Here is a 25,502-nt window from a genome sequence, read left to right on the forward strand (position 1 = left end):
ATAAACATCATCCAAATTGAGCTGTCAGCATGCAGTAAAAGCTAATGAGAGCCATAACAGACATTATCCTTGTATCCAGGTCAAACAAAATTGCTCACAATGATTTTTACAATCCTCAAGCAACATGTTTCATGGCTGTGTTCCCGTGCATCCCGTGTTTAGCTGTCATTTTCCCAAAGCAGTCTGACAAACTGCCCCCCCTAATCCCAACAATGTTCCAGCACTGGAAGCAGTTTGGTGCTAATCGAAATGCAAAGCAGATGCTGGGTTCAGCCGTGGTGCACTAAAATGGGCCGAAATGGAGTAAGTACAACATATTTAATAATTGGAGCAATTTAGTGCCTTGTGGGAATGTGTGCCATAGAAATTATAAAACAACAAAATAAAACAGAATTTTGAAAGTGCGATTGTGAAATCACAATGAAATGGCCTTTATTATGTGTACCAGTATGAAAGATTCTAAAATCATAATGTATTTATTGAGAAGACAAGATGAATTCAGCTTCTTCTTACAGTGTTCTCTATGCATTCATAAAACAGTTATCTGTTGTGTGAATGACTTCATTTCCTTAGTATTTAAAAAAGTGTACATGAATCTTATGTCCAAAACAAAAAGTCCAGTGTTCATCCTTTTGTTCTGAACACACTGCAAGGTTAAAAGTTCATTTTTTCCAGTTTGGTGTTGTTTAGTACAACAGAGATCTTTATCTCCTACTTCTTTGTGTCTCTTAAGCAGCTTTGGTATGTTTGCAAAGTTAAGACGACATTCCAGTCTTCGAGCTTATTTACCTTTTTGCCTTGATCCTGGTATTAAAATTGCAGTGATGAGAGTTAAAACAACATACTTAATGTCTGCACAATGTTTTTTGATGGAGCAGCTTATTATTAGACTTGGGATGATATAACCACCACCTTTTCTCTGCTTTCTACTTGGAGTGTATTATCACCCTGTCATTCAGTGCGTCAAGTAACCTTATCTTTTTCAATGCTGAGGTCTTTTTTTGATTACGTGGACACGATACTTTTTCTTGTTTTGTTCTCTAAGTTATTATCTGTTATGAAAATGCTATAAACAAAACCATTTACACTAGACGTTTCACTCTTTTTCAGCGATTATGTCTACTGTGGTGTCTCAGCAACTGCTAAAAGAGGATGGAGAGGATGATGACGAGGAGCAAGGAGAAGAGTTTGAGTTTGATGACAGTACAGATGAGGATAAACTTCAGGAAGACAGTAAGACGGTCACAGACTGTGTCAAACCTGTCCACGCATCAAAGCATGAAGACAACGTGACATCAGGCAGCGTCTCACAAACATTTACTGACAGCACAACTACAACTTCACCTTCTGCTGGACCAGATGGCGTTGCCACCAAGGATCCAGTTTCAGTTTCTACCACAGGTAACTAGTGTCCAGAAGTAAAAGGGGTATCAGGCAAATGGTCATGTGGCTTCTTAGTTATGTATTTTGTAAAATAATAAATACATTCTACAAAACAGCATAAATAATTGGCCAATCTGATGTGTACACTGGGGGCTGTGTGATTATCGTTATTATATTTTAAGGAGAAAAGTCAGCTTCTTCAAACAGTTATTTATAGTAAACAGATGTGCTATTTATTTATTTATTTATTTATTTTTTAGATATTTTTAAATGTCAAGGGATTTGCCAATTTTACATTTGAACTGAAACAGATAGTCCCTTTGAAATCCTTTTAAGACCACCCATTTACTCACATTTTTATCTTCCACTACAAAACTTAACTCTATCAAACATATCAAAGCCACACATCAAACAGATAAAACCATGGGATTTCATACTCACTTTGGCTGATGGACTACATACAGTCCAAGTCGGTCTCAATTGAAATGATTGTGCAATACCATATATTAAGAAAAATAACCTTCAGAAATGCCTTTTTTCCTTACATTTTTTTTTTAATTTAAGAAGAGGATTTTATTAAAAAACCAAGTGAAAGGCCGCTCTTGCTCAGCTTGCTTAAAAATTCCCCAGGCATCAGAAAGTATTAGGCTATTTCCTGTAAAATTATCTTCTGATTTAAGGCAGTTTCCATTTACAAAACATGATGAACAGCCTGAGAGCCTACTGCCATGCGGTACAATGTAAGCTTCACAGTGGAGAGGCACAAAAACTGACAATTACAGTCTTTGTGCTTCAAACAACTTGTCTAGATCTAGAATTACTTATAATTTTCCAGACATTTCCACACATTTCCACACCTGCACAGCAATGCTGGCAGCAGCACAAAAGATGAAGATATTAATTTTATTAAAACGTAATGCTAGCCATCCAAAGTGGACCCAAGTTGTGGCCTCCGGCCGCATGTTTGGCACTCCTCAAATATTAACAAACCGCCAGCCAACATGCCGACGCTTGTCACAGAGCAACAGCAGCCTGCAGACACAATCTACCTTTGCATAATAACTGTATATGATTGCATTCACAGCAACGAGCTACCGCAAGGTAACTTCGGGCGGCGATCGTGTGGGTAGCTGTTAACTTGCTCTTTACGGAAGTTATATTCCTTGTTTTTTGCTTTTTGCGAACTGTCTTTTCATCTATGTACAACCCTGCATCAACAGCTTTATTGGGCACGCGGTAAGGCTAGCCTTTCTTGTACAGCCTCTAAAATGGACACAGGTAAACAAACGGATATGAACAGAAATATCTAAAATAAGTAATTTACTCGTGTAGGCATCGACAAAAAATAGTAATCCAATCCATGTCCTGAAATTATTGACGAAACTAGCTGGCATATTTAGATATGACGTTACTCAAACTCAGTACTGGGTAGCCGCATAAACTTGTTCATGGACAGCAGTTAGCGGTCATCGGCTTTTAAGGTAGTAAAAGACTGTCGCGGTAAGAGATGCGCAATGCTTTTTCTTAGACGTATAGCTACTTTTTTATGCATTGTGTCCCGAAAACGGGTAACGTGACACCCAGAACACTCTCTGAACACCTCTAGCCTGAGCAGCAGCGTAATAGACGTGGCTCGTTGGTCTAGGGGTATGATTCTCGCTTAGGGTGCGAGAGGTCCCGGGTTCAAATCCCGGACGAGCCCTAGGTATGTTTCATTTTTATTAGTAAAATTCACCAGTATAGGTAAGAGAGCTTCTCTTTCAGCATGCAGTAGTTATTTGTGCATATTTATCTTACAGTTCTATTTCTGTACATACCTGCTTCATTTTCTTTAATAATTTGCCTCATGTTTGCTGTTTTGCCATTATTGACGTTAAGGACTTCAGTGAATTACACAGAGTCGGTAGGTACTTTCAGCTGCCCCTTTGTTTCCCAAGGGGTTATGACAGGACATGAATCACATGTGTGATTTGGCACAGACTTTTTTTCCCCTTCCTCGGGATGGGCATCTGGTGTAATATCTGCTCCCTGAGGCTGGGTGTTTCTCCTCCTGGCTTCTCCCAAGAATCTTTTGCAAACACGATGACTGTGTAACCTACATCATAGATTTACCACCTTCATAATAGTACTTAGTCTGTTTTCATTGTTATGTTTTCTTAGTACTACAATACAGCTGGGGTAGGCACATGACCCTCCATGACCCTGAATTAGATAAGCAGAAGAGAATGAATGGATGGGTGGATGGATTATAATTACTCATGTAAAAATTTCCAGATGTGGAAATACTGTATAATTTATAAAAATGTTTTTAATAAGCATCCAAAGCTTTGCATTCAAAGTTTTACATCCTCCTGTCTTTTGGTCTAAAAAGCAAATAAATGTCTGTCAAATGTAGTGAGGTAGAAGTATGAAATAGAATAAAGTCAGCAGTATAAGTGAAAATGACTGTGTGGTTGGCTGTACAGGCGTTTCAAGTCATCAAAATGATACCTATTCTGGTTACAAAACTCTATTAAAAGTACACTGAAAGTACAAATGGAATAAAATGGAGCTTTCTTATCGACAAAAGTGAAGGTTACTGTTTTGATATTTTTCACCTGTGAAACCCACAAGCTCCAGCCCTGTGTTATATTACGCAACTTCCATTAAACTGCCCCTGGGCATAACGGTGAACTGCACCTACTATGCCACTGCCTAATAGCTCATCTCAGGTAAGCTGAGATGTAAATGTGATTTTTCATCACTTAATGTGATCTAATCTGTTTTCTGTAGCGAGGCAGAGTCTCAGTGACTTCAACCAGTTGCTTGTGGATTTAATCTCTCCTTAAAAGGATTTAATTGTTGCCCGAAGCAGACAGGCGTTAGAGAGCAGAGTTAACTAATTGGATGAACTTACGGTATGTAGATATAAGTATGGGGGTGGTTGTAGCTCAGGTGGCAGAGCAGGTCAGCCGCTAATCAGAAGGTCGGTGGTTTGATCCCAGGCTCCCTCCTGGCTGCATGCCAAATATCCTTGGGCAAGATACTAACCCCATGTTTGCCTACTGGTGGTGGTCAGAGGGCCCTGTGGCGCCAGTGTCCGGCAGCCTCGCCTCTGTCAGTGCGCCCCAGGGCAGCTGTGGCTACAATGTAGCTTGCCATCACCAGTGTGTGAATGAATGGGTGAATGACTGAATGTAGTGTAAAGTGCTTTGGGGTCCTTAGGGACTAGAAAAGCGCTATACATTTATATTTCAGGGTTTGTGCGGGTGCTTAAAATGCTTGAATTTTAATGGTGTATTTAATGTTGTATTTTCAAGGTTTGAAAAGTGCTTGAATTTCAGATGTGGTGCTTGAAAGTGTAACTGTATTTCATTCACCACAAATAACTATCTGATTGAATAGTTTTCTTACCAGACAGAGAAATAAAATGAGTCGCAAAATGTAAAAGAAAAATTTCCCCGCCTGGGCTGCCTTGTGTCTGTTTCAACGTGTGATCCCGCCCCTGCCTCGGCCAGTCGGTGATCTGTGCGCTAACATACCTGTAGGCTGCTGTTTTAATGTGTTTGTAGTCTCAAGTTAGTGTGTTGCCTTGTGTAGTTAGTGTGAATGTCACAGTGAATGTCACAGTTGCTGCAAAAAAGCCACCAAAGGCAGATTGCAGTGTAAATGCTGAGTGACACACCTGCTGTCAGACCTGCAGGTTTATCCCTGCGCTGTTCTCATCTGTTTTATAGTGGACACAAACTTTTTTTTGGAGTTGCATAAATAATTTGTGTGCCTTCTTATTTGATGCAGAACACCTGATTGTTCTGTACATACTTTTAAATGGTTATATAAAAAAACGTCTGAGCCTTGGCTGCATTTTTAGGTAAATAGTACCATATAACTTTGTTGTTTGCAAAACTGTGCATATTTTTTAAAAATGTACAATTTGTATTTGCATTACAAGTTATGAAAATGATTCGTTAAACATGGCTGTGGTTTTTACAGTCAAAAATATCACTTTCTACTCGTATTTAAAATTTTGTCTGAATTTAGATAAATTGTGCTGATACAGTTTGTCAAAATGAGAAAATAACAGATTGGCAAGATGAACAGGTGAAATATAGAGGCCAAATCAAAAGTAGTCAAAAACATCCAGTTATACCCTGGACCCCAGAGGGTTAAAGGCTAAAAGCAAAGTTGTCACCAAGTACTGTTTATATTTGTGTGTACAGCTTTTTTGAGTATTAACTTGGTGCCTTTGGGTGAAATAATGGTAATATGAGGGACCGATCCATATGGTCACAAAGACAAGTCATTTGTTTCTGTGCTAAGTACCAAAGTTCCCCGGCTTTCATTCAAAATGTGTTTATCATCAGCACCTACACATTAAACTACTTAAACATTATAAATGTCTTCAAGCTCACACTGAGGCCGGTGCTGGAAAAGTCTGAAAAGGGACCTTGAAAGTGCTTAAAAAGCTTGAATTTGATCCTGAAAAAGGCGTATGAACCCTGATATTTACTACCTGGCTAATGTTGCCAAATAGGCCCTGGTAAGTACATGCTCAGATAAAGAGGGAGATTTAGGTCTTGGAGAAGTTCTGTTGGACAAAGTGGAGTGATTAGTCCTTAAAAAGCTTTTTTAGCAAGTATGTGTGGTAATCCGTTAAGTGGGCTGTGAGATGCGTAGGGGAATTCTGAGTGTCGATAACAGTGTGTAGTGGAGGTCTTATGTAATCGAGAGCTGAGAGCAGCTAAAATGTAGATTCTTCCCTCACTTGGATGACTCAAGCTTTTGTGAAAGGTGCCAAAGTAGATTGATTGTAGCCTTTGATTAAGGGCACCTTTTTTTTTTTTTTTGTACAGAACGTATGCCATCAGAATACATTACAATCATGCAAATCACTTTTAGCTGTGGTTTATACACATATTGCTTCACTTTTAGTAACACTCATGAGTTTATTTAAATTCTAAACACAAATTTAGTTTATGAAAATTTCTGCATACGAGTAGTAAATAAATAATAAATACACCAGAGTCACAAAATGTCTTTTTATCACGTGGTAAAGTTTCATTTTAAAGTTTGTACGTAGTGCTTCATTTTCTTCGGAATAATTTGCCTCATGCTTGCTGTTTTGCTCTTTTTGACAGATGTTCCAGTTACTGAGTCACCCAACTGGTAAGTTGCCTTTGATTATGATCAGACCATGGGGAAAATCACTAAAGGGTGGTGGAGAAAGTAAACTCATTACTATTATGTCATTACGCCTGCGATAATGTCATGCTTGCACTTCATCCAAACACGACATTGAGTGGGAGATACTGTGACGTTATAACATTAAATGCCAGATGACATGTCACAGATAATGACGAGGTGATGTCAAGTATGAAGTGCTTCTGCTGATACAGTTCTAGAGGGAAATCACTGGATTGCCTGACTCACAATGATGCATACAGTATATTAGGATTAGCCTCATCTATAATTCCTAATGTAGTAATGTAAATTTTGCAAGTCTTTTTTGCAATGCAATTTAGTTTTCTTCATATAGCACCAAATCATAACATATATCAACTTAGCACACTTTACATAGTAAAGACTAGACCTGGTTTCTCTCCATTATCCTTTGCAAATGTCTCCCTAGTGGAAATGAAGCAAGTCTAAATGTATGCATGTACTGACAGTGAGGTGCACGTCGATTACAAAAACGGGGACAGCGTTTCTGCGAAGACCCGTGTGTTTGTTTTTGTTATTGCTTTGAGTAGAACAAATTGAATTCCATTATTCTTCATTGTATAAGTGTTGTGGTACCTGTTAAAGCCCTGCACATATGGAACGCCCACAAGTTCATTCCATTTTTTTTTGTTGTTGGTGTTGTTGCTGATTAGACTTCTTAGAACTGTGTGGGCGTGTATGACTATAATTGACAGCTCCCTCCCTCGCCTGTTAGCTTTGCTCTGAGTTGTGGGGGAGGACTCCATGTACTCATATCTGTACACAGAGTCCTCACATAATTCCAAGCAGAAGTCTGACTGCCTCCAACCTGAGGAGTGGTCTAATCAGCCAGAATAGCTGAATATGCTTGTGTGGGTGTACAGGGACATTAGGAGGCAGATCACGGCATAACTTGGCGCATAATACTAACTGCGTGGTTCTCTTCCACGGGGAGTACATTTTACTTATTTTTGTTGTGCTTTTGGAAATATTACATATAATATTTGACATTCACGAATGAAACTTTCTACATCCATGAATACATGATAATCCAGTACCTGACTCTGAATCATTGGAAATGTAAAATGAACAGCAGACAAAATATCCATTCCTGAGAAGGTGCATGAAATGACCTTGATATTGATGCAGTCAGAAATCATCTTTCATGCAGTTAAGATGATTTGCTGTGAGGCGTCTGCATAGTAAATGATGATTTGATAGTTTATTGATTCCACTAAGGAAACTGTCTTTTTGCCTCCTGCTCTCCACGGGGAGGTCAGCAGTCAAAGTCACTTACAGAACAGAAACCCAGACACTAACGGGCAGAATTAGAGTTTCTCCAAAGCATATTTCAGCTCATGGTGTGTTTGAACTCACCGTAAGCTTGAAAGGCAGTCATCCTATTAAATCCCCAAAGGTAAAATCCATTGCGCCAGTCAATAATAATGAAAATAAAGTGAACACTGAAATTAGCCGCAATATACAAACACTTGACTTACACTGGTTATATAGTTACAGCTGAACTTATCAAGAGGTAGATTATCCTAGATTCTAAGTGGTATGTTTGCTTTAAAAAAGGACAGTTCTATCTACCTATAATCACTCAGGATTCACGACTCAAGTGTAGAGCAAAAACTGACCCGTGTGTTTCAGTCCCACAGGAGAGATATTCTGGCACACATTTAAGAAAAAAGCTGTACAATGTCAGTGATAGAAAGGTGTCAGAACACAGGAAAGATTGCTGTGTGTGGATATATGTAGCGACAGACTGGTCAAAGAGCCCACACTGACCCCATCTCCTATGTTGAAAGTGCTTTAATAGGCATGTGAGTGAATGGAAGTAGACGTGGTCTGATGAGTCACGTTTGCTGTCACACCGTGTGGTTGACTGTCTTTGTGGCAGCAGGACACACTATTTAAAAAAGGCTGCAGAGGCACGCTATGGGCAGTATACTTTGTCTTAGCATTGATTTAGATTTTATTTATCAGTGTCGTGCTTCGGCAGAATTATAGCTCTTACTCTACTACAAAAATAGTTTCGGAATAGATTTAGGTATTGACTTGGCCTCTGAATTCCCTGGTGCTCCGATCAAATATCTGGGGATTGTGCTGGAAAATGTAGCTGTTTTTTGTTCTTCTTAGCTTTGTAGCTTATACTGCTTTTTGTACTATCTTTTACACACTGACCTTGTGTGCAGTTCTATTGTTTTTAGTTCTGTCTATGAAAAAAACATTAAAACTACAAAAAAAGACCAAAAAACCCCCTTTGGTTTGAGATCTCATCAGAATAATTTCTCTCTACCCTCTGTGCTTGCTTGATGGAAACCATGAGGTCTCCCACCTGTGCTTCTAGGAAGTGTGTTCAGAAACCTCTGCTGATAGTTTGGATTCCTGTCGACTTTCCTGTGCTGAGAGAAGTTGCCTGTGTTTGTACACAGGTGTGAGCGTGTCTGTATGTGTACATTTCTGCTGTGTGCATATGTGAGCTCATAAATGATTATATACGTGTGTGCTTGCGTGCCTGTGTGTGTGCGATAAAGTCACAGCGAGGTCTTGGCAATTTCTCATTCAGGAAGATTTGTGCTGAGTGCACATTTCCAGTTTGGTTTAGTCAATAGTCTGCCTTTTAAAGAAAAGCTATCAATAGCACTTTCCACAATCAAGGTGTTAAGACTGTCAGCATATCCACTAAATCTGTCAGCAGTTTTAGAATAATATTGCCAAAATTACTTTGCGAATGTTATTGTAGAAATATGTGTTTTTTTTTAGCACTGCTATGACAGCACATCAGCTCGTTACAGCTATTAGGCTCAAAGCAGCACTTCTCTCCTGAGTTTTATGTGCATGTCAGTGTTTGATACCAGCATTTACCTCTGACTTCACATTTTAACACTTGACAGATAGTTTTCATTAAACGGATGACACGGAACCCCAGCAGTGAAAAGATTAGCACAAAAGATACTATGACAACGTGTCTGCATGCATCTGTTTTATGCACACAGAGCCTTAACCTTACCGAATAACTTTCCTTTTTCACTTTTTGTTGTTTTTCCCCACAGAAGTTTTTTGCCTTCACCTTTTTTTCCCTTTTGCAACTTTGCGGGGAACTTTACACATTTGCCCTTGGAAAGCAACGTGTCTAATCTACCATGAAGAACGCATTTATTTTTCACAGCCACTTTGTTTGAAGAACTCTCACCTTGTGTTTCCCTCTGTTGGTGTTGCTGTGAACGAAAAAGAAACAAAGATGATTCTGTAAAAACATTCAAAGCAAACTAGTATATAAATATAATGAGAAGCCATGAACTCAAGACTTGCAGTGCAGTCTAATTGGAGTCTGTGATTGCTGTACAGAAAAGCTTGGCATTAACACAGTGTGCAATTTGGAAAAGGTTCAGGATAAGTAGTAGATTTTTCTATGCGTTTGCACCTTTCGTCCACACGTAAACGGCGTTTTTGGTCACTGAAAACGGAGATTTTTAAAAACTCCGGCCAGGGTGGATATTTTTGAAAACTCAGTTTTTGCATTTACGTGTGGACGAGAAAAACGCAGAAAACACAGCGTCAAAGGTGTGCGCATTTTTTGACGTCACACTGTGCGCCACGTTATTGTTTCGGTCAAATGAATTTCTACAATACTGTTAATTCTACTCTCTGCAGTGTTTAAATGCTTACATATACACACACAGTTACTGTCCCTCCACACATACGACTCGGTTCTGCTTCTATGCCCCAGCTTTGTTTACTTTTTCCCACCGAGGCTTCTAGACTTCTGATTGGCCAACATTTCTGCATGGTTAGGAATATATCGCCACCTGCTGCTTTGGCATGTTCATAGCCGTGTTTTCCTTCATTTCTGCCTTTAAGTGTGGACGGGATTATTTTTTAAAACGAAAACAGAAAATCTCAGTTTTCAAAAATACCCGTGTACGTGTGGACGTAGCCTCAGTGTGCTTAATAAAAACACTAAAAGTGCTACTGTTTATTGTTTGTTCTTTAAATTATGTTTGGACACATTGACTTAGATGAAGATCATTCAGATCACTGTGGCGGGGTGTGGTTTGTGGTTCAGCTGGGGATGTGTTCACAACGTTTAGTGGCGTGTAGTGTCTGCGCTGCACTCAGCGGTGACGTGGGGGTCGTCGGACACTTACTCTGGTGAGAAGGAGATGACAGGGCCCCGCCGGCTCCGGTAATTCACTCCATGGGAGATTTTCCACTTGAACAGCATCGTGATGACACCTTACGCTCAGCCTTTCACCAAGTGATAAGAATTGATGGTCACACGGTGTGCCCTGATGCAGCGCTGACCTACCCGCATTTTGTATTGATTAAAGATAGGCTTTAGCGAGTGAGTCGTGACACTCGCACAGAAGAGGAACACACCCAGCTGTTGGCGCCTAAGAGCTGCTGCGAAATGAATCTCCAGGCGGCTCATTATAACCCAGTGGAAGGGATTATGGGATATGACAATACTCTGGAATGAATTATGGCCCAAATTACTGCCCGTGCATTTGGGGGGATCTGCATCGATGGTGCGTGTCCAGCCTGGGATGTGAGCTGGTCAACTGACCGGCCATACCAAAAAAAACCTTTGCGCCCTTTGCCATTAGTGGAGGACCCTTTTGAGCACATTGGTATGGAGAGTAGGCTAGGCCAGATAGCTCCCCGGCCTAAGTTGGGCAATGGGGGGGCAATGGCGGGGCAATGGCGGGATGTGTGGTGTCAGGGGAGGTTTTCCATCGCATGGCCACGCCTTCCCTTAGTAGGATGCCGAGACCAGGGGGAAGGTGTGCTGCACAGAAAGAGGTGGCTGAAAAGCCTTATGAGCAGGAAGCAAATTGTAAATAAAGTCATTCACGTGTCTATAACACTGTGTGCTTTGGGTCCTTTCTACCACACATATTATGAGCAATCACCAGAGAAATTCTGATAATTCCAAAGGGTCACTTTTCCTTTTAGCTCTATCTGAGATGATCAGGAGAGATCGAGGGGCTAAAACGGGCAGAGATTTGGCATATTGCACTGCTCTGGTGCTGTTGGTAAAGAGAATGGAAACAGATGGAAATGCAGTATTTGCATTCAAGCAGCTTCCACTTTAGGCTGTGCTCTGCCCCAGGCGATGTCATTTGCATTGGAAAATCATTCCTCTTTCTCTCCTTAAGCTATATGACTCACTAGGGCTTATAGGCAGAGATAAGTTGTGACGGGGGTGCGCAGAAATATTCCTGGATCGATTGCTACCCTGCTCAAATTACTCATACTTGACATGAATGCACACAGTCAGGGAGGCAATCTGTGTATCACTATTGTTCTGACTCTGCTCTTTTCCCACACAAGTAATTTTAATGACAAGAGGTCAGTTCATTGCAAGAAATGTGATGAGAAATAGCTCTTTTTTGTTTTCATGTGGGAGGAGATCCTTTTTGTCCTTCAGATTGAGATGAATGATGCCACATCATAGACAATGCATCAGAGTAATACTTTGCAGAACTAGACACCACTGTAAAACCAAACGGTATTATCAGTAGCTGTAATACAACATGTTGGCAAGGCGTATCTGCTTCCACCTATGGGGCAGGCGCTTATTGTGCAACAGGGAAACATGGCACAAACGACAACTGACGTTTTTATATATATATATATATATATATATATATATATATATCTCTCATTTGAAAATATTTACAATACCTTTTGTGTGTATATGTAGAGACATAACCAATGTCAAAGAGGAGTGCATTTAAAATTCCATCAAGCAATGCTTCCATTACAAAAACTCAGTTAATCTTACCTTTCCATAGTCCAAAAATCGCAGATGGTACAAACGCCTTCCTGCTAGCTTTGATCATTGTATGCGCTCTGCATGCTCCCGCAGTGAAAGATAACAGTTTGCAAGATTGTTGAATGCCAACAGTGTATTTCAAGCTTGCGAGGCTACCTCCCCAGCAGTTCCCATGGACAACATTCTTCTGGCACGTCTCATTTGTCTACCAGTTGCCCATCACCTTGAGTAGCTGCTGCTGCTGGTACTGGCATTGCAAGTGTTGCTGAGGTGTTTAGCTGAGAGACAATTTAATTAGTGTAGATGAGATTCTCCTACATGCTGGATCCTGTCATATTATCAGTCATGTGGGGGAGAAAAATGCCTCACTGGCAGCATCAACACAAGCATTGTGATAGCTGTATCAACACGATTCCCCCCTGTGGTGCTAGAGTCTGATTTTAATAGCTGGTTCAGGGCATGTTTTCATTCATAAAGCCAGTAGTAATTATAGTCAGCCTCAGGCATGACAGACGATGATATGACAGTGCTCAGGGACAAGTTAAGTGACTCAAGTAGCACACTTTGGGCTTTGCAAAAGTTCTTGTGAATAATTGAATCAGCAAAGTATAGCCTAGTTACAACTGAGGGTATCACTGTTTTTTTTTAATGGCATAACATTGCTGTCACAAGATTTAAACAATAATTCTACAATATGTAGCTTTTATTATATTTTCAGCATTGGTAGGAAGATGTTCATGACCAAAGAGCCTCTAAATACCATTAAAACAACCCCAACAACTCAAAAATACACAAAAAAGAAAGCAATGAGACAGGTTATAGAGGCTAAGCAGTCCTCTTAATTTAATCTTGGTTTCTGATCTGATTTCACAACTGCATATCGAAACACATAGTGACACAATGTCCACGTACGGTTTAGTGTTCATTTATATGATAGAAATCTGTGAAATTTTCCTGTTTCTGGTGGCTTGCTAAAAATTATGTTGACTTTTACTTTTGATGTTTGAAAACGCTTGATTAAACGAAACACAAATGAGAAAACAAGCTGAAATTATGTTAGAGACTTTTCTTTGGTCGTTGGACGGTGCCAGAATTCCCCAATGCAGCAAAAAAAAAACTGTCATCACTTCCAACCCAATTTCTTTGAAATCAGTTTTTGTCTTGGAGAAACTTCTCTTAAATATCAAATAAGCACAAAGACAAAAGGGAAAACAAAACATCCTCTTTGTTAGAGGTAAAGCTGCACAGCTAGCCAAATTGGGAAAAGAATTCTGTTCCTGTTTCCGAAAGAAGTTACTTCAGAAACGTCACATGAATTTGACAGTAGCAAGATGTGTTCTGTCACACTTTAGGGAGTGTGCATTTGCACGCTTGAACAGCAAAGAACTATTTTCGACCACCCCCCACTCACCCACCCACCTCCAACCACTCTGCCTCCCCTTCCTCCCATTGAAATTAACTTATTATGAGGCACACAGAACTCTGTGTTAGTTTAACTGTGCTAATGTTTGGGTACCTTCCAGTGCCTCAGCAGCAGAAGCAGATGAGCCCAGTGCTTCAGTTCCTTGTGTAGGAGAGGAGCTCCGGGGGCTTCCTTTGGCACCATCAGCTGTGGTGTCCTCTGTCGATTCAGGAGACCACAGCAAAGAAACCGTCAAGCAAGGCTCGAGGGGCATCCCTGAAGGTACAAAGCTAAATTATATTGACAGTGAACCGTGCACCTTATATTGTAGATCAAGGGTTCAATTTCAGACCAAAAAAGATTAAACCTAAGCTTGCCTTGGGACTCCAACTCATTCCACCTATGTATTACAGTGTTCACATTGCGGATAGATCTGATAGTAAAACCAATACAGCCTCCAGAATTGGGTAAACAGTACTGTGGACCACACCATAATGAAACTGGCAATATGAATTGTAAACAGTATTTTGTTAGTATCACGCATTCCATCTCTTGACCTTGATCAAAGGTGGCAAGAACACCATATTACAAATCTGTGGTCATCTCATGGCTCATTGATTTCTACATTGAAAGGCCAGACACACATAAAGATGCCTTCATGTGTATAAACACATATGTACCCCTTTCAAACATATACTGATACAATACAGACTGACACACACACTCACACACACACACATATTCTGTGCCATGATTTGATTTCTACCCAGACATGACATGAATCCAATTAATTTAGGACGAGGATCAATAGAGTACCATTTCCATGAGGGAAAATTGCTTTCGGATTTCGACTCAGTCAGCAGTGCTGCTGTTTGAAGGTGGCTCAGAAACGAGAGATGTAAAGGAGCCCTGCAGTACTGCATGACGTTTTTTATGTCCCACCCCTCTGATGCATTTTCACACAGGGGCCTCTGCTTTAGTCTGAATGCATACAATGCAGTTAAATTTATCAAATAATGGAAGTATATTAAACCTTTCTTCCTGATATCTAAAATTAAAATACAGAAAATGGTAGATGCAAGCTGACTTAAAGCAAGAAAAATGACTACAGTTGTGCTGATGCTAATGAGAAATTTATTACTATTTCACGCTTGCCACATTTTCAGATAAAGTCTTCAATTGTCGGACTTTGTATTTTGCATGTGGATTAACCTGCGCTGGAACCAAAGTTGTGTAGAGTCATTGTGAATAATTATGTTTTTTCTCTTTCTTAAAGCAACAATATATTTTTGTGATCATAGATATTATATGGATTAGAGTGTGCCTTTAGATGCAGTAAGAACTAAGAATGAGTTTATTCAAACGTCATTTTCTTGCTGTGGAGAAAAGTTAAATATAAAGTAAGAAAACACAGTGAAGAACTTCTGGTATACCACATTTAAAGTAAAAAGCCATGTTCCCAGGAGGCCCAGTCACTTTGCCGATATGCTGGGAGTCAGGCTGATAGCCCAACTCCAGTTGTTTTCTTCTCTGTTGTGAATCCTCTTTGAATGCACAGGCATCGGAAACCAAGCGAGGTATAACGAACATTTGTGGAGCTAATCCTTTTTTGTTGGGGGACAAAAGCGAGAAAGAAAAGAATAGTTTATCTTCTGGCTTGTATTGCAAGGTTATTTTAAATTTTAGACTCAATAATCCATGATAGAATTCACATCTTCAGTCAGATTAATTGAAAACAGTGATTGTTGCTGTTCAGGGTTTAGGGGAAAGTGTTGCAGACAAATCACAGTTTAAGACCAAATCAATAAAGCTCACTGAGCTAAATTAGGCTGAAACACTCTCAAAGCAGTTAATGACAAATCCTGCCAAGCGTGGAGAGAGAATGGGTCAATAGCTCAAACAAGCCTGATACAATCATCTTATGTTATGTAGGCAAAGCCGTTGTGGCAACAGTACACAAGATACACATGATATTTGGCAGATCTCCCTGTGAATGATGATGTTTAAATGCTGTTAATGCCATAAATGTGGAAATATTCTAAAGCTAAGTGACACCCAGAGTCTAAAAGATCGAGCATAAACATTCAGTCGGTGTAAAGCTCTGTTAGATTGTGTTTGCTGTTTTTTTTTGAGAGATATAAAAGAATGATGTAACAAAAGCAGGTGCAAGTCAGAACAACAGTGTTTATTTCAACTCTCCTGTTTTACTCTGCCAACTCTATGCGTGACTGAAGCCGAACCCCCGACGGCAGAGGCTTCGGAGGTGATCTATGATGATGTTCCAAGCGAAGAACCCCTCTCTCCTGATGAAGGTTAGGAGCTGTAGACACCTATTCACTTTTCTTGCTTGCTTTCTCATAGATCTCATTATGCAGCTTCTGATGTGTAATAGCTCTTGTGTTTAGCAGATATGATCTATGAAGACGTTCAGAGAGACACTGGTGCGTTAGAGGCAGGCAACGGATGGAGCTCCAGTGAGTTTGAAAGCTACGATGAGCATTCTGATAACGAGGCCAAACTACCGACAAAGAGCAAGGTAGAGCCTGTGTGAATGCATCCGTTTCCTTCTCTACACAAGTTGTCATTTCTCTAGATTGTAAATGGCATCATGACTGACCAGGTTGTTTTGGTTGGTCAGGAAACTATAAATAACATAAAAAATGTATACCAGGCTGTCTAGCTTTATACTTTCATTGTGGGATGAAAGTAAACACAAGGCATTTCTTTTTGAAAAGCCTCAGATCTCTTTGCCTCTTTTCTGCCAAGGATGCTGTTAATCAGTGTTCGGCTTCAGAGTGTCCTTCCACATGATGGCACTGTGTTCACATTCACAATGTGCTGCATTTCTTTTCATGCTTCACCAGCCTTCAACACGCATACACCGTTGCAGGCATAAGAAAAAATTGCAATCACTCTAATAAAAAAAAGTATTTTGCTCAGTTGAATCTTTATCAATGTATAGATGTACACCTACCTTTACATATTTTTACATATTGAAGGTGTTGATATAACTCCATGGTAATCCAAGAGAAGCTCAAGTTAAATTAATGCTTTGAGAAGCGAGGGAGACCATAGGTAGATCAAAAATATACTTTTTTAATTCCTTCGTCCAATTAATTTTATACCAAGTATACCTAAAATTCTCATCTTACCGAAGAAACCTGGGAGACCTGCAATAGAGTTTTCTTATTTAATATGTTCACTAAACTGCCTGAAACCCCTGCCATCCTTCTCTAAATCAAAGGCCATCAGTCTGATACAGCATAACCCCTCTGACCAATGCAGTGCTTCCAGCTTTCACTCTGCGCTTGTGATTAATTCCCAGTGTTTCGTTGCTTGTTTTGCCTTGATCTCTTTGCCTCCATTTCCCGTTTCTATTTCCTTTTTCCTGCTCTTTCATCCCCCTTTTGCCTTTTGTGGCTAAACACAACCCGCACCTATGCCCTGCCCTTCCTTGTCCGAAACCTGTAGCTCACTCCTGAAGTGCGTCGGCTGAGGGAACGGTGTGCCAGGACCAAACGAGAACTGGCCATGAGGCTGTCTGGAAAACACAACTATGACATCAAGGTATATCTCCAGCAGCAAGTGAACACAGCAATATCTCACCGTGTCTTTAGAGAGCTAAAAATCACTCTGCTAGATGTTTGCCAATAGGATTGACCCTGAGCTGAAATATGCTGTCTTGTATGCTCAGCTGATGTAAAGGCTTAACTGGCTTGCTATACCATCCTTCCCAACTTTCCTGTGGACTCTGACTTTAATTTAAGATTCCTGGTCAGTCTATTGGTCTCTCTCTCTGACTCTCTCTTTTCCTGCCTGGTTTAATATTAAGATATATTTGTGGAACTCATTAATTATTAACTAATATTCAGCCTATTTGCTTCCATAAACACTAGTGCAACTTGCCCCCAATTAATGACCTACTTTCCTGAAGTAGCATTGTTTAAAAATACTAGCACTCTGGGTATATTCTGGGTCTGTGGAGTCTTGTTGCAGGGCTATTCTGATACTAAAGGTGGAGTTTGTGGTCAGCTGAATTCTCCCGCCATGAGCTACGCAGCTCTGTTGCTCTCATGTGGAACTCTCTTACCATAATCTTCCCATGATACGCTCATAGACTCACTGATTAGAGCCTGTTCAGCGACCCACGGGGAGTTGCAGATGGTGAGATTCATGATGAGTCTACTGAGCGCCACTTCTCTCCATCTCTCTCCAGAGGTGCACAGTAGGTTACCAAGTTGCCACAGCATGGCACTTTCCTCATGCGCTAACACTCCTTTGTTGTCTCTGTCTGCTCTTTCTAACTAGGTTCAGCAGCTCATGAAGGCAGCAAGAAGCGGAACAAAGGATGGGCTTGAAAGGACCAAAATAGCCGTCATGCGAAAAGTTTCCTTCCTGCAGAGAAAAGATCAATTGGGTAATGCAGGAAAGTCTAAAACTTTGTAAATCTTGGTCAACTGGCTTTTGGGGATAGAAGTTATACTATGTTTAGGAAGTTATGAAGTTTGGGTTTTGTAACTCTTTACAGTTGACACTTTGAATTATAGGCAGTTGCTTGTATATAAAGCTAGCCAAGCCAAAGAAGTGTTTCAGGGAGAGAGAGTAGAAAGTCTTACTTTTTCTTTATACAAATCCCTTCAGGGAGAAATGAAAGCACTGTGAAAAACAGATCTCACTGATTATAACTATAATAAATAAAACAGACACACTTCCTCAGTTTTCCGACAGACAGTGTGGTCGAGCTATTCTTTTTTTTTTTTTCTTTTTTTTTTTTTGATGCTGGAGAAAGCAGAAGAATGAAGCACCTCGTGTGTTCTCATATATGTTGCGTTATAAGGACCTTCGCTTAATGGATTAGCATCCATTAATGGAGAACTGAGCAGCCCCATAAACCACAGGCACGAAACCCAGACCTCCAACAAATCTTAAAAGCCATCACAAAGAAGTAAAGAGGCCAGTGTTGCTATTTTTAGGTATTGATTGAAGGAAATCAACACAGCATTGTATTTCTTTTCCACCAGTCTTCTGTCATCGTTCCAAAGTCTTTAATTGGAATTTTGGAAGCTTCTGGTATTTATGTCTTTATGGTTAGTGGTGAAGTAGGGATTTTTGAGACTGTCGAATGTCTTTGTGCCAATGCACAGATGAGAATGTTTTGGGTTGTGTCTTTGCAGTCACACTCCTTTGTGCCTCCTTTACTCCTACAGAAATACAGTATTGTTTGATTTTTTTTTTTTTCGTTTTTCTAAAGGCCTCTCTGCCTCGCCCGCTTTCACTCTCTCACTTCTTTCTCCATTGCGCTCCCTTTTCAGAGAGTACAGAAGTCTCTTCATATTTTAGAGGTAATAAACTTAGTGTGTCGCCGTTTTTCTCCAACTGCAGTGAGATGTGAGGGCTGCATTTTTGTTATTCTCGCTCTCCCTGCCTCAATCTCTGTCACATACGCACTCTTTAACCATTTTGTGTTATTCTCTTTTCTCCCCCCCATTTCTCAACATCTACAGAAGAGGAGGATGATGCAGGATATCTGGATGTGGCTGTGTCAGAAGTGAAGCATCCTCCCCCACAGCTGAGCCCGATGCCAGAGGGGCTGACCAGCCACCAGGTACATCAGAGGGCTTTTTGTCACAAGCTTGTGCATGTTCTAAACGTCACATCTTTATGGTTATTGTGTTTCCAGTTGAGGCTGTTAATTGTATTTATTGTTTCCGCAGTATTTACCTCACACTCTATACTTTTCATCCTCTTTCGAAAAGCGTTGCGTTTTGTATCTGGTACAATAGTTGCTTTCATGTCAAACAAATCCAGTGATTCATGCAGTCTGCTGCAAACCTTGTTCAAACAAACCTTCCTGTCTTTCAGTGTTTTCCTCCTGTGACAAACATATTATCATAGTTCAATCCATCAAACTGTGCCATGCTTAACTGAAAGCATACACATACTTCTGCCCAATCATATCTTCTTTGCGCTAGATCTCCTGACTGGTCTGTTGTGTGCGCAGGTTGTCAGGCGCCATATCCTTGGCTCCATCATTCAGAGTGAGCGCAGCTACCTGGAATCTCTCAGGAGAATCTTGCAGGTAAGCTGTTTAGTCCAGTTGTCCTCTTCTGCCACATGCAATATCATCAAAATTTAACTGTTATGAATTACACTGAAAAGAGAAGCGGCGGTATCAATCAAATTATCGAGGTGTCTCAGTGTAAATAATCCTGATAAAATACCCATCCTCATTTTTGTGATGTTGTACCGCTGCCGCGGGAGAGAGGCAGAGTTGTGGTTGCATAGAAGGGGGTGGAGCTTCTCGTCCTTAATCTTCCTTTTTGGAGGGAAAAAGAGTTGTTATCTCCTAATCGGTGAAAAATAAGAGGCGCACCTACTGAAATTGAATAAACAGTGATCAGTGGCTTCACAGCAAAATCCTTCATTGTAAAGATAGAATGGGCTACCTTTGTTCTTGAGTGACATGATTGCTTATTATACATAGGTTGGATTAGCTCATTTGAAATTTCTCTTTTCTTAGTCAGAGAGTCCTGATAAATACAAAAATAGTATCTTCAAACATATGAAAATAAGAATCTATACCTACCACAATTAGATACAGAATTGTAAATCCATTATTAGAACTACATTCTGTATTATAACATAGAAAAACTACTTTGCAGTTATACTGAGTTGCCTAGCAAATTTTTTTATGTTAATTATCAGTTTGGTGGATATGCACAGACAAGACTTGCAAAACAACTAGAAGGGCTCTTGGAAAGCAAATCCTTTTCCAATGCCAATGCCAATGCCAATGCCCTATCTCCAGTATTAGCACTGAGTTATAATGCTCATTTCCAGCTCCATATTTCCTCTCTTAGACCCTCTTTGACATCATACACATCCAAGAGTAGAAGAAAAATGTTGGTATCCAGCCATTTAGAGCTTGGCACGAGTTTTTGGTTCATAACAATTACTTGCATATACACTAGCTCATTATTTTAAACTTTGTCAGCTGTAATAAGAGTTGCACCCAGCATGTAACAAGTGTATATATGACAGGAAATACAGAAAAGCATAATGGACACACTTTAAAAATTTAATGGACTCTTTCCCAAATTTAATGGGTTCTTCCTTCAGATAGATCTGTCAACTCAATACACTCTGTTTCCATCTTCAGTCTGACAGTGCCTCAACTCTAGCAGACATACAGCTGTGGTCAGAAGTTTACATACGCTCGTCATAGGCAATAACGTCATGGCAATTTCAGGCTTTTAATGATTTCTTTGAACTGTTCTTTTTTTCAGAGTGGAATTTTTATATAGCATACATCTTTAATGACTTGGTTGCACAAGTTTGAATTTATTTTGGATTTTCTGTAATCTATACAGGGTCAAAAGTCTGGCTTCAAATATATATGTGTACTCGCTTAAATCCTTCGATTAATAGTGCTGAAGGTTCCATGTCTTTTACTTGACAAGGCCAAGGTCTGTTAACTTCTCAATTTAAGGAACACAGCAAAGACCTTAGAAGGAGAATTATAGATTTACACAAGTTGGCCATTTCTAAACAGCCACAGATTCCAAGATCATCAGTTCAAACAACTATACCTAGCAGAGATCACTGTGAATACGGGCATCTTTTATATACCATCTATGGTGTACGAGGAAAAAATGATCAACATGGTTACAGCATTTGATTTTATTTTCTGTTAAATAACATTTTTATCTTTAACTTACAGCTTACACATTATATCTATACTTCAGCAATAACAGGTTCAAGGAAGTTAATTATCACCCACAGAGCATCAAGGCATTTCTGTACGCTGTATAGGCCAATATACCCATCAGTGCTGACTGAAGAATTAAGCCTCTTTTCGCCATGTTGTTTTTTTTAATCTATAACTGCTGGGAGCTCTTTTTTGTCATTATTATTCTGGCTTTTGTGATTACAGGTCACATTGAGTTCTGAACATGTTTGTTAGTGGCAAATGCTATTTTACAATCCTTGAATTACTGGGCTTCCAGGCAGAATAACTGAATTTTCTTTCTCTCCCTGATTCACAAGAAATGCGTCAGTTACCCTGCAGTTTATGTCTGTTTATGCTTCTGACAAGAGAAGTGCTTAAGAGAGTGGATTGCTGGTCTCTCTTAAGAACCTAACCTCCCACCCACATACTGTATATTGATATACAGAAAAATGAAAACACAATTTTCTGTCACAATCTCCCCAGGAGTACCACCGACCACTGATGGAAGCTGATCCGCGCATCCTGAGCCCACGGAAAATCCGGCCTATATTTTACCGAATCAGGGAGATCACCCAGTGCCACTCCATGTTTCAGATTGCACTGGCATCACGTGTGGCTGAGTGGGACAGTACTGAGAAAATCGGAGACTTATTTGTTGCATCGGTTAGTGTGCGTGCATGTGCATGTTTATGGTGTGTGCGTGGGGCAAATAGAAATGAAACCGGAGGATAATTTGCTGTCTTATACACGTTTGTGTGTTTACGTGCATTCTTTGTTTGTTTCTAAAATGCAATCGAAGTCTTGCATTGTGTCTAGAGGCACTCATATTGTTTTTACCATTTCTGGCTAACATTATAACACCGGCTTTGCTACCAGAGTTATAATGAGCTACAGGTTTTAGATTGAGCAAACAGGCATAGTTTACTCCAAACATGAAATCAATTACAGTTATGATGAATATCCTCGATGCATCCACTGCTCTCTGAGATGTGTGCTTACAACTTCTGGCGCTAGAATAGTAGTGTTCAGGAAGAGCTTTCCTATGTGAGTCTCAGCCATGTGCTCACCCATAAGGTTGGCTCATTATTTGCCTATCAGAGGGGCTGATTTGACTCCCTGCACTGCTGGCCATTATAGTGCTATTCCATTGATATCATAATGCCTACCACCAAATGAGGACACATTGGAAACAAGAGTACTGGGACTGCGTACTCCTCACTGAGCAGGTCTTTTTCATGTGGTAATGTACCTGTACCTGCAGGGCTTGTTGTAATATCTGAAAGGCAGTATCCTGAGGGGCAGTGTGAGCAAAGAGGGTTAAATCCTTCATGCAATTTGCCAATTCCCCACTACACCTCATACTGCCACTATCAGCTGCCAGGTGTGGGTTTAATTGAGGATAGAGAATAAATGACACAAAACGGACACACCCCCTTCCCCCACAGACACATGCATGCACACACACTCGCTCGCTCTGCCGGCTCATTCCTCTTTGCCCAACTTCTCAAATGGCTCGTGAAGGGTGTTTTTCAGTAACTGGAATGGTAAACAAACCATTTTAAAACACTATACTTAAACATCCATACATTAAAATTAAAGGTTGCAGGTCGTCCTGCAAAATGGATGGTTAGTCATTTGAGATATTAGAGGAAATTACAGGACAGTGGATTCTGCTATAAAAACCAAAACACGGTAGAGCCTCTGCTTGTCTAGCTGTTGCCTCCGATTCAGAAAATGATGCTTTCTGTTTGTGCTTTCTGTTTCTACAGTTTTCCAAGTCCATGGTGCTGGATGTATACAGTGACTATGTGAACAACTTCACTAATGCCATGGCGCTCATTAAAAAGGCGTGCATGTCCAAACCAGCTTTTCTGGACTTCCTAAAGGTGAGCTCCGACCAGAGTATAGTGTGCATATTTGTCTTATTGACAGATTAATATGAATCATTTGTGTTTTAGCTCCTATTTTTTTTCCCCTTTTAGTGTTTAGCAAACGCTGAATCTAGCAAATCCCCAAATCTCATTGAGCCATATAATTAAATCATACATTTTCGCTTTTTCAAACATACAAATAGTTAAGTTCATAAAAATGTGGTTATTTACACAAAATTGGGATTCAGCTCATTGATTGTATTAAATTATGGTCTGATTTAGTGTGTGTGCGATTTAAAGGCTCTGCTGTTTACTTAATGTTTCAGGCATTAATTAGAAATCATGGGCTCACGGATAGGAAATAAAGTACCACAGTGTATGGAGGATGCCATGAAATGATTTAACAATTCCCTCTGCTCCCAGCATTTACGCATGAGTATGACCCAGATCATTGAGCTGTAATGCTGATTTACAGAACCATATCACCCGGCTGACAGGCTTGCATGTTACTCCAGATAAAATGTGTCCTGTTCTTTCTCTTGAAAGGTTCCTCTTTCTCTCCCACTGCATGTTGCACCTCTTACTGCCAATGGGATGACAAACAAAATTACAAATTACATGGACATAAAGAAGAAAAAACACTGAACTCATGAAGGTTTTAATGGGTTCTTTTTCAAATATTGCAGCAGCAGTGACATTATCATGTTATTTCACTGTGACAGCAAAATGACAGCTATAGTTGTAGATGTGCAACTTAGTGAGTTCAGTACACATCAGTTGATACAGTGATTTACATATAGGGTTAAATCAGACAATACATAAAATCTCAGAAACACTATGACTGTAAGTACTCCTCGTTGATTCAACTTTGCACTAATGGTACTGTTAGACATTTTGTACTTACCCGCATTAAAGTGTAGCTTAATCCAGATCGCAAGTTCCGTTAGTAGAGCAAATGTGAAGTGAGCTTGTTCTTGGATGGCAAGACTTGTTATTAACCCTGCTGGAGATGTCACTGGCCTAATGTAGTTCATGGCAGCTGTGGAGGGAAGTGTGCACTTGATAGGTCCAATCCAGTCTTGCCCTATTCCCCTTTTTTCACATTAGAAATTGATGTCAATTTCTAATGTGAAAAAATAAAATACTTTCCCCCAAAATAAAATTAACATGGGGGGAAAGTTCAATCATTTACGTCATGTCGGTAAATGCTGAGGCATCTTGCTGTTTGATGTTTAGGTTGCAAACACAGCTTTAGGCAGCAAGGTAAAAGTGGTTATATTTCTGGTGACATTGGCAGGTGCTTGCCTTAAAATAAAATAATTTGATTGATTGATCATACATGTGCCGATCTGCTATGTGCTTTTTGCCTCTTCCTCGCCTGCTTCGTAGCTCTGACACAGCAACAGATACTTTGCAGACAGTGGTTTGAATGACAAAATGGGGCTTTGTTGCATCATCCTACATTGTGGCTGTCACAAAGTACAATTTATTTTCTAGATGTCATCACAGAAACAGATGTTTTCTCCTTGGATACCACTTTGAACTTTTTTTTTTTTGCTTTGGATCTCATTTTAAGAACCTTGATGTGGTAATCAGAAGTTAAAATAGGTGGAGGAATCCCAAGTTTTGGCACAGCAGTGCAGTGGTTAAATGACTAAATTAGAAATAGGCCACAAAGCAATTTGTACTTTGAGCTCCAGTTAATTTGTTTTCTTTGGCACAGTCTTTGATTATTGGCTGTGTTCAGCAGACCTGTGCTGGTGGTGCTTTGAAGTTTACTGCTTTTTGTGTTTTAAACCTCTACCTGGTAAAAAGCCAGTGTAAAGGTGAAATTCAACAGCAAATAACACCAGTGAGCATTACCTACTTAAAATTCATTGAAATTGATAACTGTTAACAAACAACAACAACCATTTGGAAACAAGCGCTGCATAAAATTTGCTCTCGTTTAAAAAAAAAAATGCATAGAATGATTAATAAAATCTGATAAATAAATCCTTAAAAAGTCTGCTGACTGTGTCTCCAGATAGGATTTAAAAAAGCGTTTTCTTTTTGCATTTCGACCACCATACTGGAATCCCTCATTGATTCTGATTTAGCACTGGTTTAGTGTCACGTATGTCTCTTGTAATATCTCTTCAGTTAACTGTAACC

The 25,502-nt window shown here is 39.9% G+C and overlaps 1 protein-coding gene and 1 non-coding gene across 5 annotated transcripts in view; both read left to right on the forward strand.

The window, feature by feature from the left end:
• Positions 1–25,502, forward strand: part of arhgef10la (Rho guanine nucleotide exchange factor (GEF) 10-like a) — a 113,348-nt gene that overhangs the window by 11,548 nt on the left and 76,298 nt on the right. The window contains exons 2-12 of one of the 4 annotated variants that reach the window (XM_085353418.1): positions 1,111–1,401; positions 6,501–6,528; positions 13,870–14,030; positions 15,983–16,060; positions 16,154–16,284; positions 17,220–17,315; positions 18,057–18,165; positions 19,253–19,353; positions 19,750–19,827; positions 21,961–22,140; positions 23,247–23,363. In XM_085353418.1, the coding sequence (XP_085209544.1) occupies positions 1,116–1,401; positions 6,501–6,528; positions 13,870–14,030; positions 15,983–16,060; positions 16,154–16,284; positions 17,220–17,315; positions 18,057–18,165; positions 19,253–19,353; positions 19,750–19,827; positions 21,961–22,140; positions 23,247–23,363 (1,365 nt within the window). In that variant the 5' untranslated portion in view covers positions 1,111–1,115. Of the gene's footprint in view, positions 1–1,110; positions 1,402–1,920; positions 2,485–6,500; positions 6,529–13,869; positions 14,031–15,982; positions 16,061–16,153; positions 16,285–17,219; positions 17,316–18,056; positions 18,166–19,252; positions 19,354–19,749; positions 19,828–21,960; positions 22,141–23,246; positions 23,364–25,502 lie in introns of those variants that run through there. The other 3 variants (XM_085353419.1, XM_085353421.1, XM_085353420.1) reach the window with 3 other exon arrangements.
• trnap-agg (transfer RNA proline (anticodon AGG)) lies at positions 3,014–3,085 on the forward strand. Its single transcript has one exon. It is a non-coding gene; the product is annotated as a tRNA-Pro (tRNA).

Source organism: Diplotaxodon limnothrissa, linkage group LG5, assembly GCF_057381915.1.
Source record: "Diplotaxodon limnothrissa isolate DT_005_m linkage group LG5, D_limnothrissa_male_GT1.1, whole genome shotgun sequence".
NCBI classification, from domain to species: Eukaryota; Metazoa; Chordata; class Actinopteri; order Cichliformes; family Cichlidae; genus Diplotaxodon; species Diplotaxodon limnothrissa.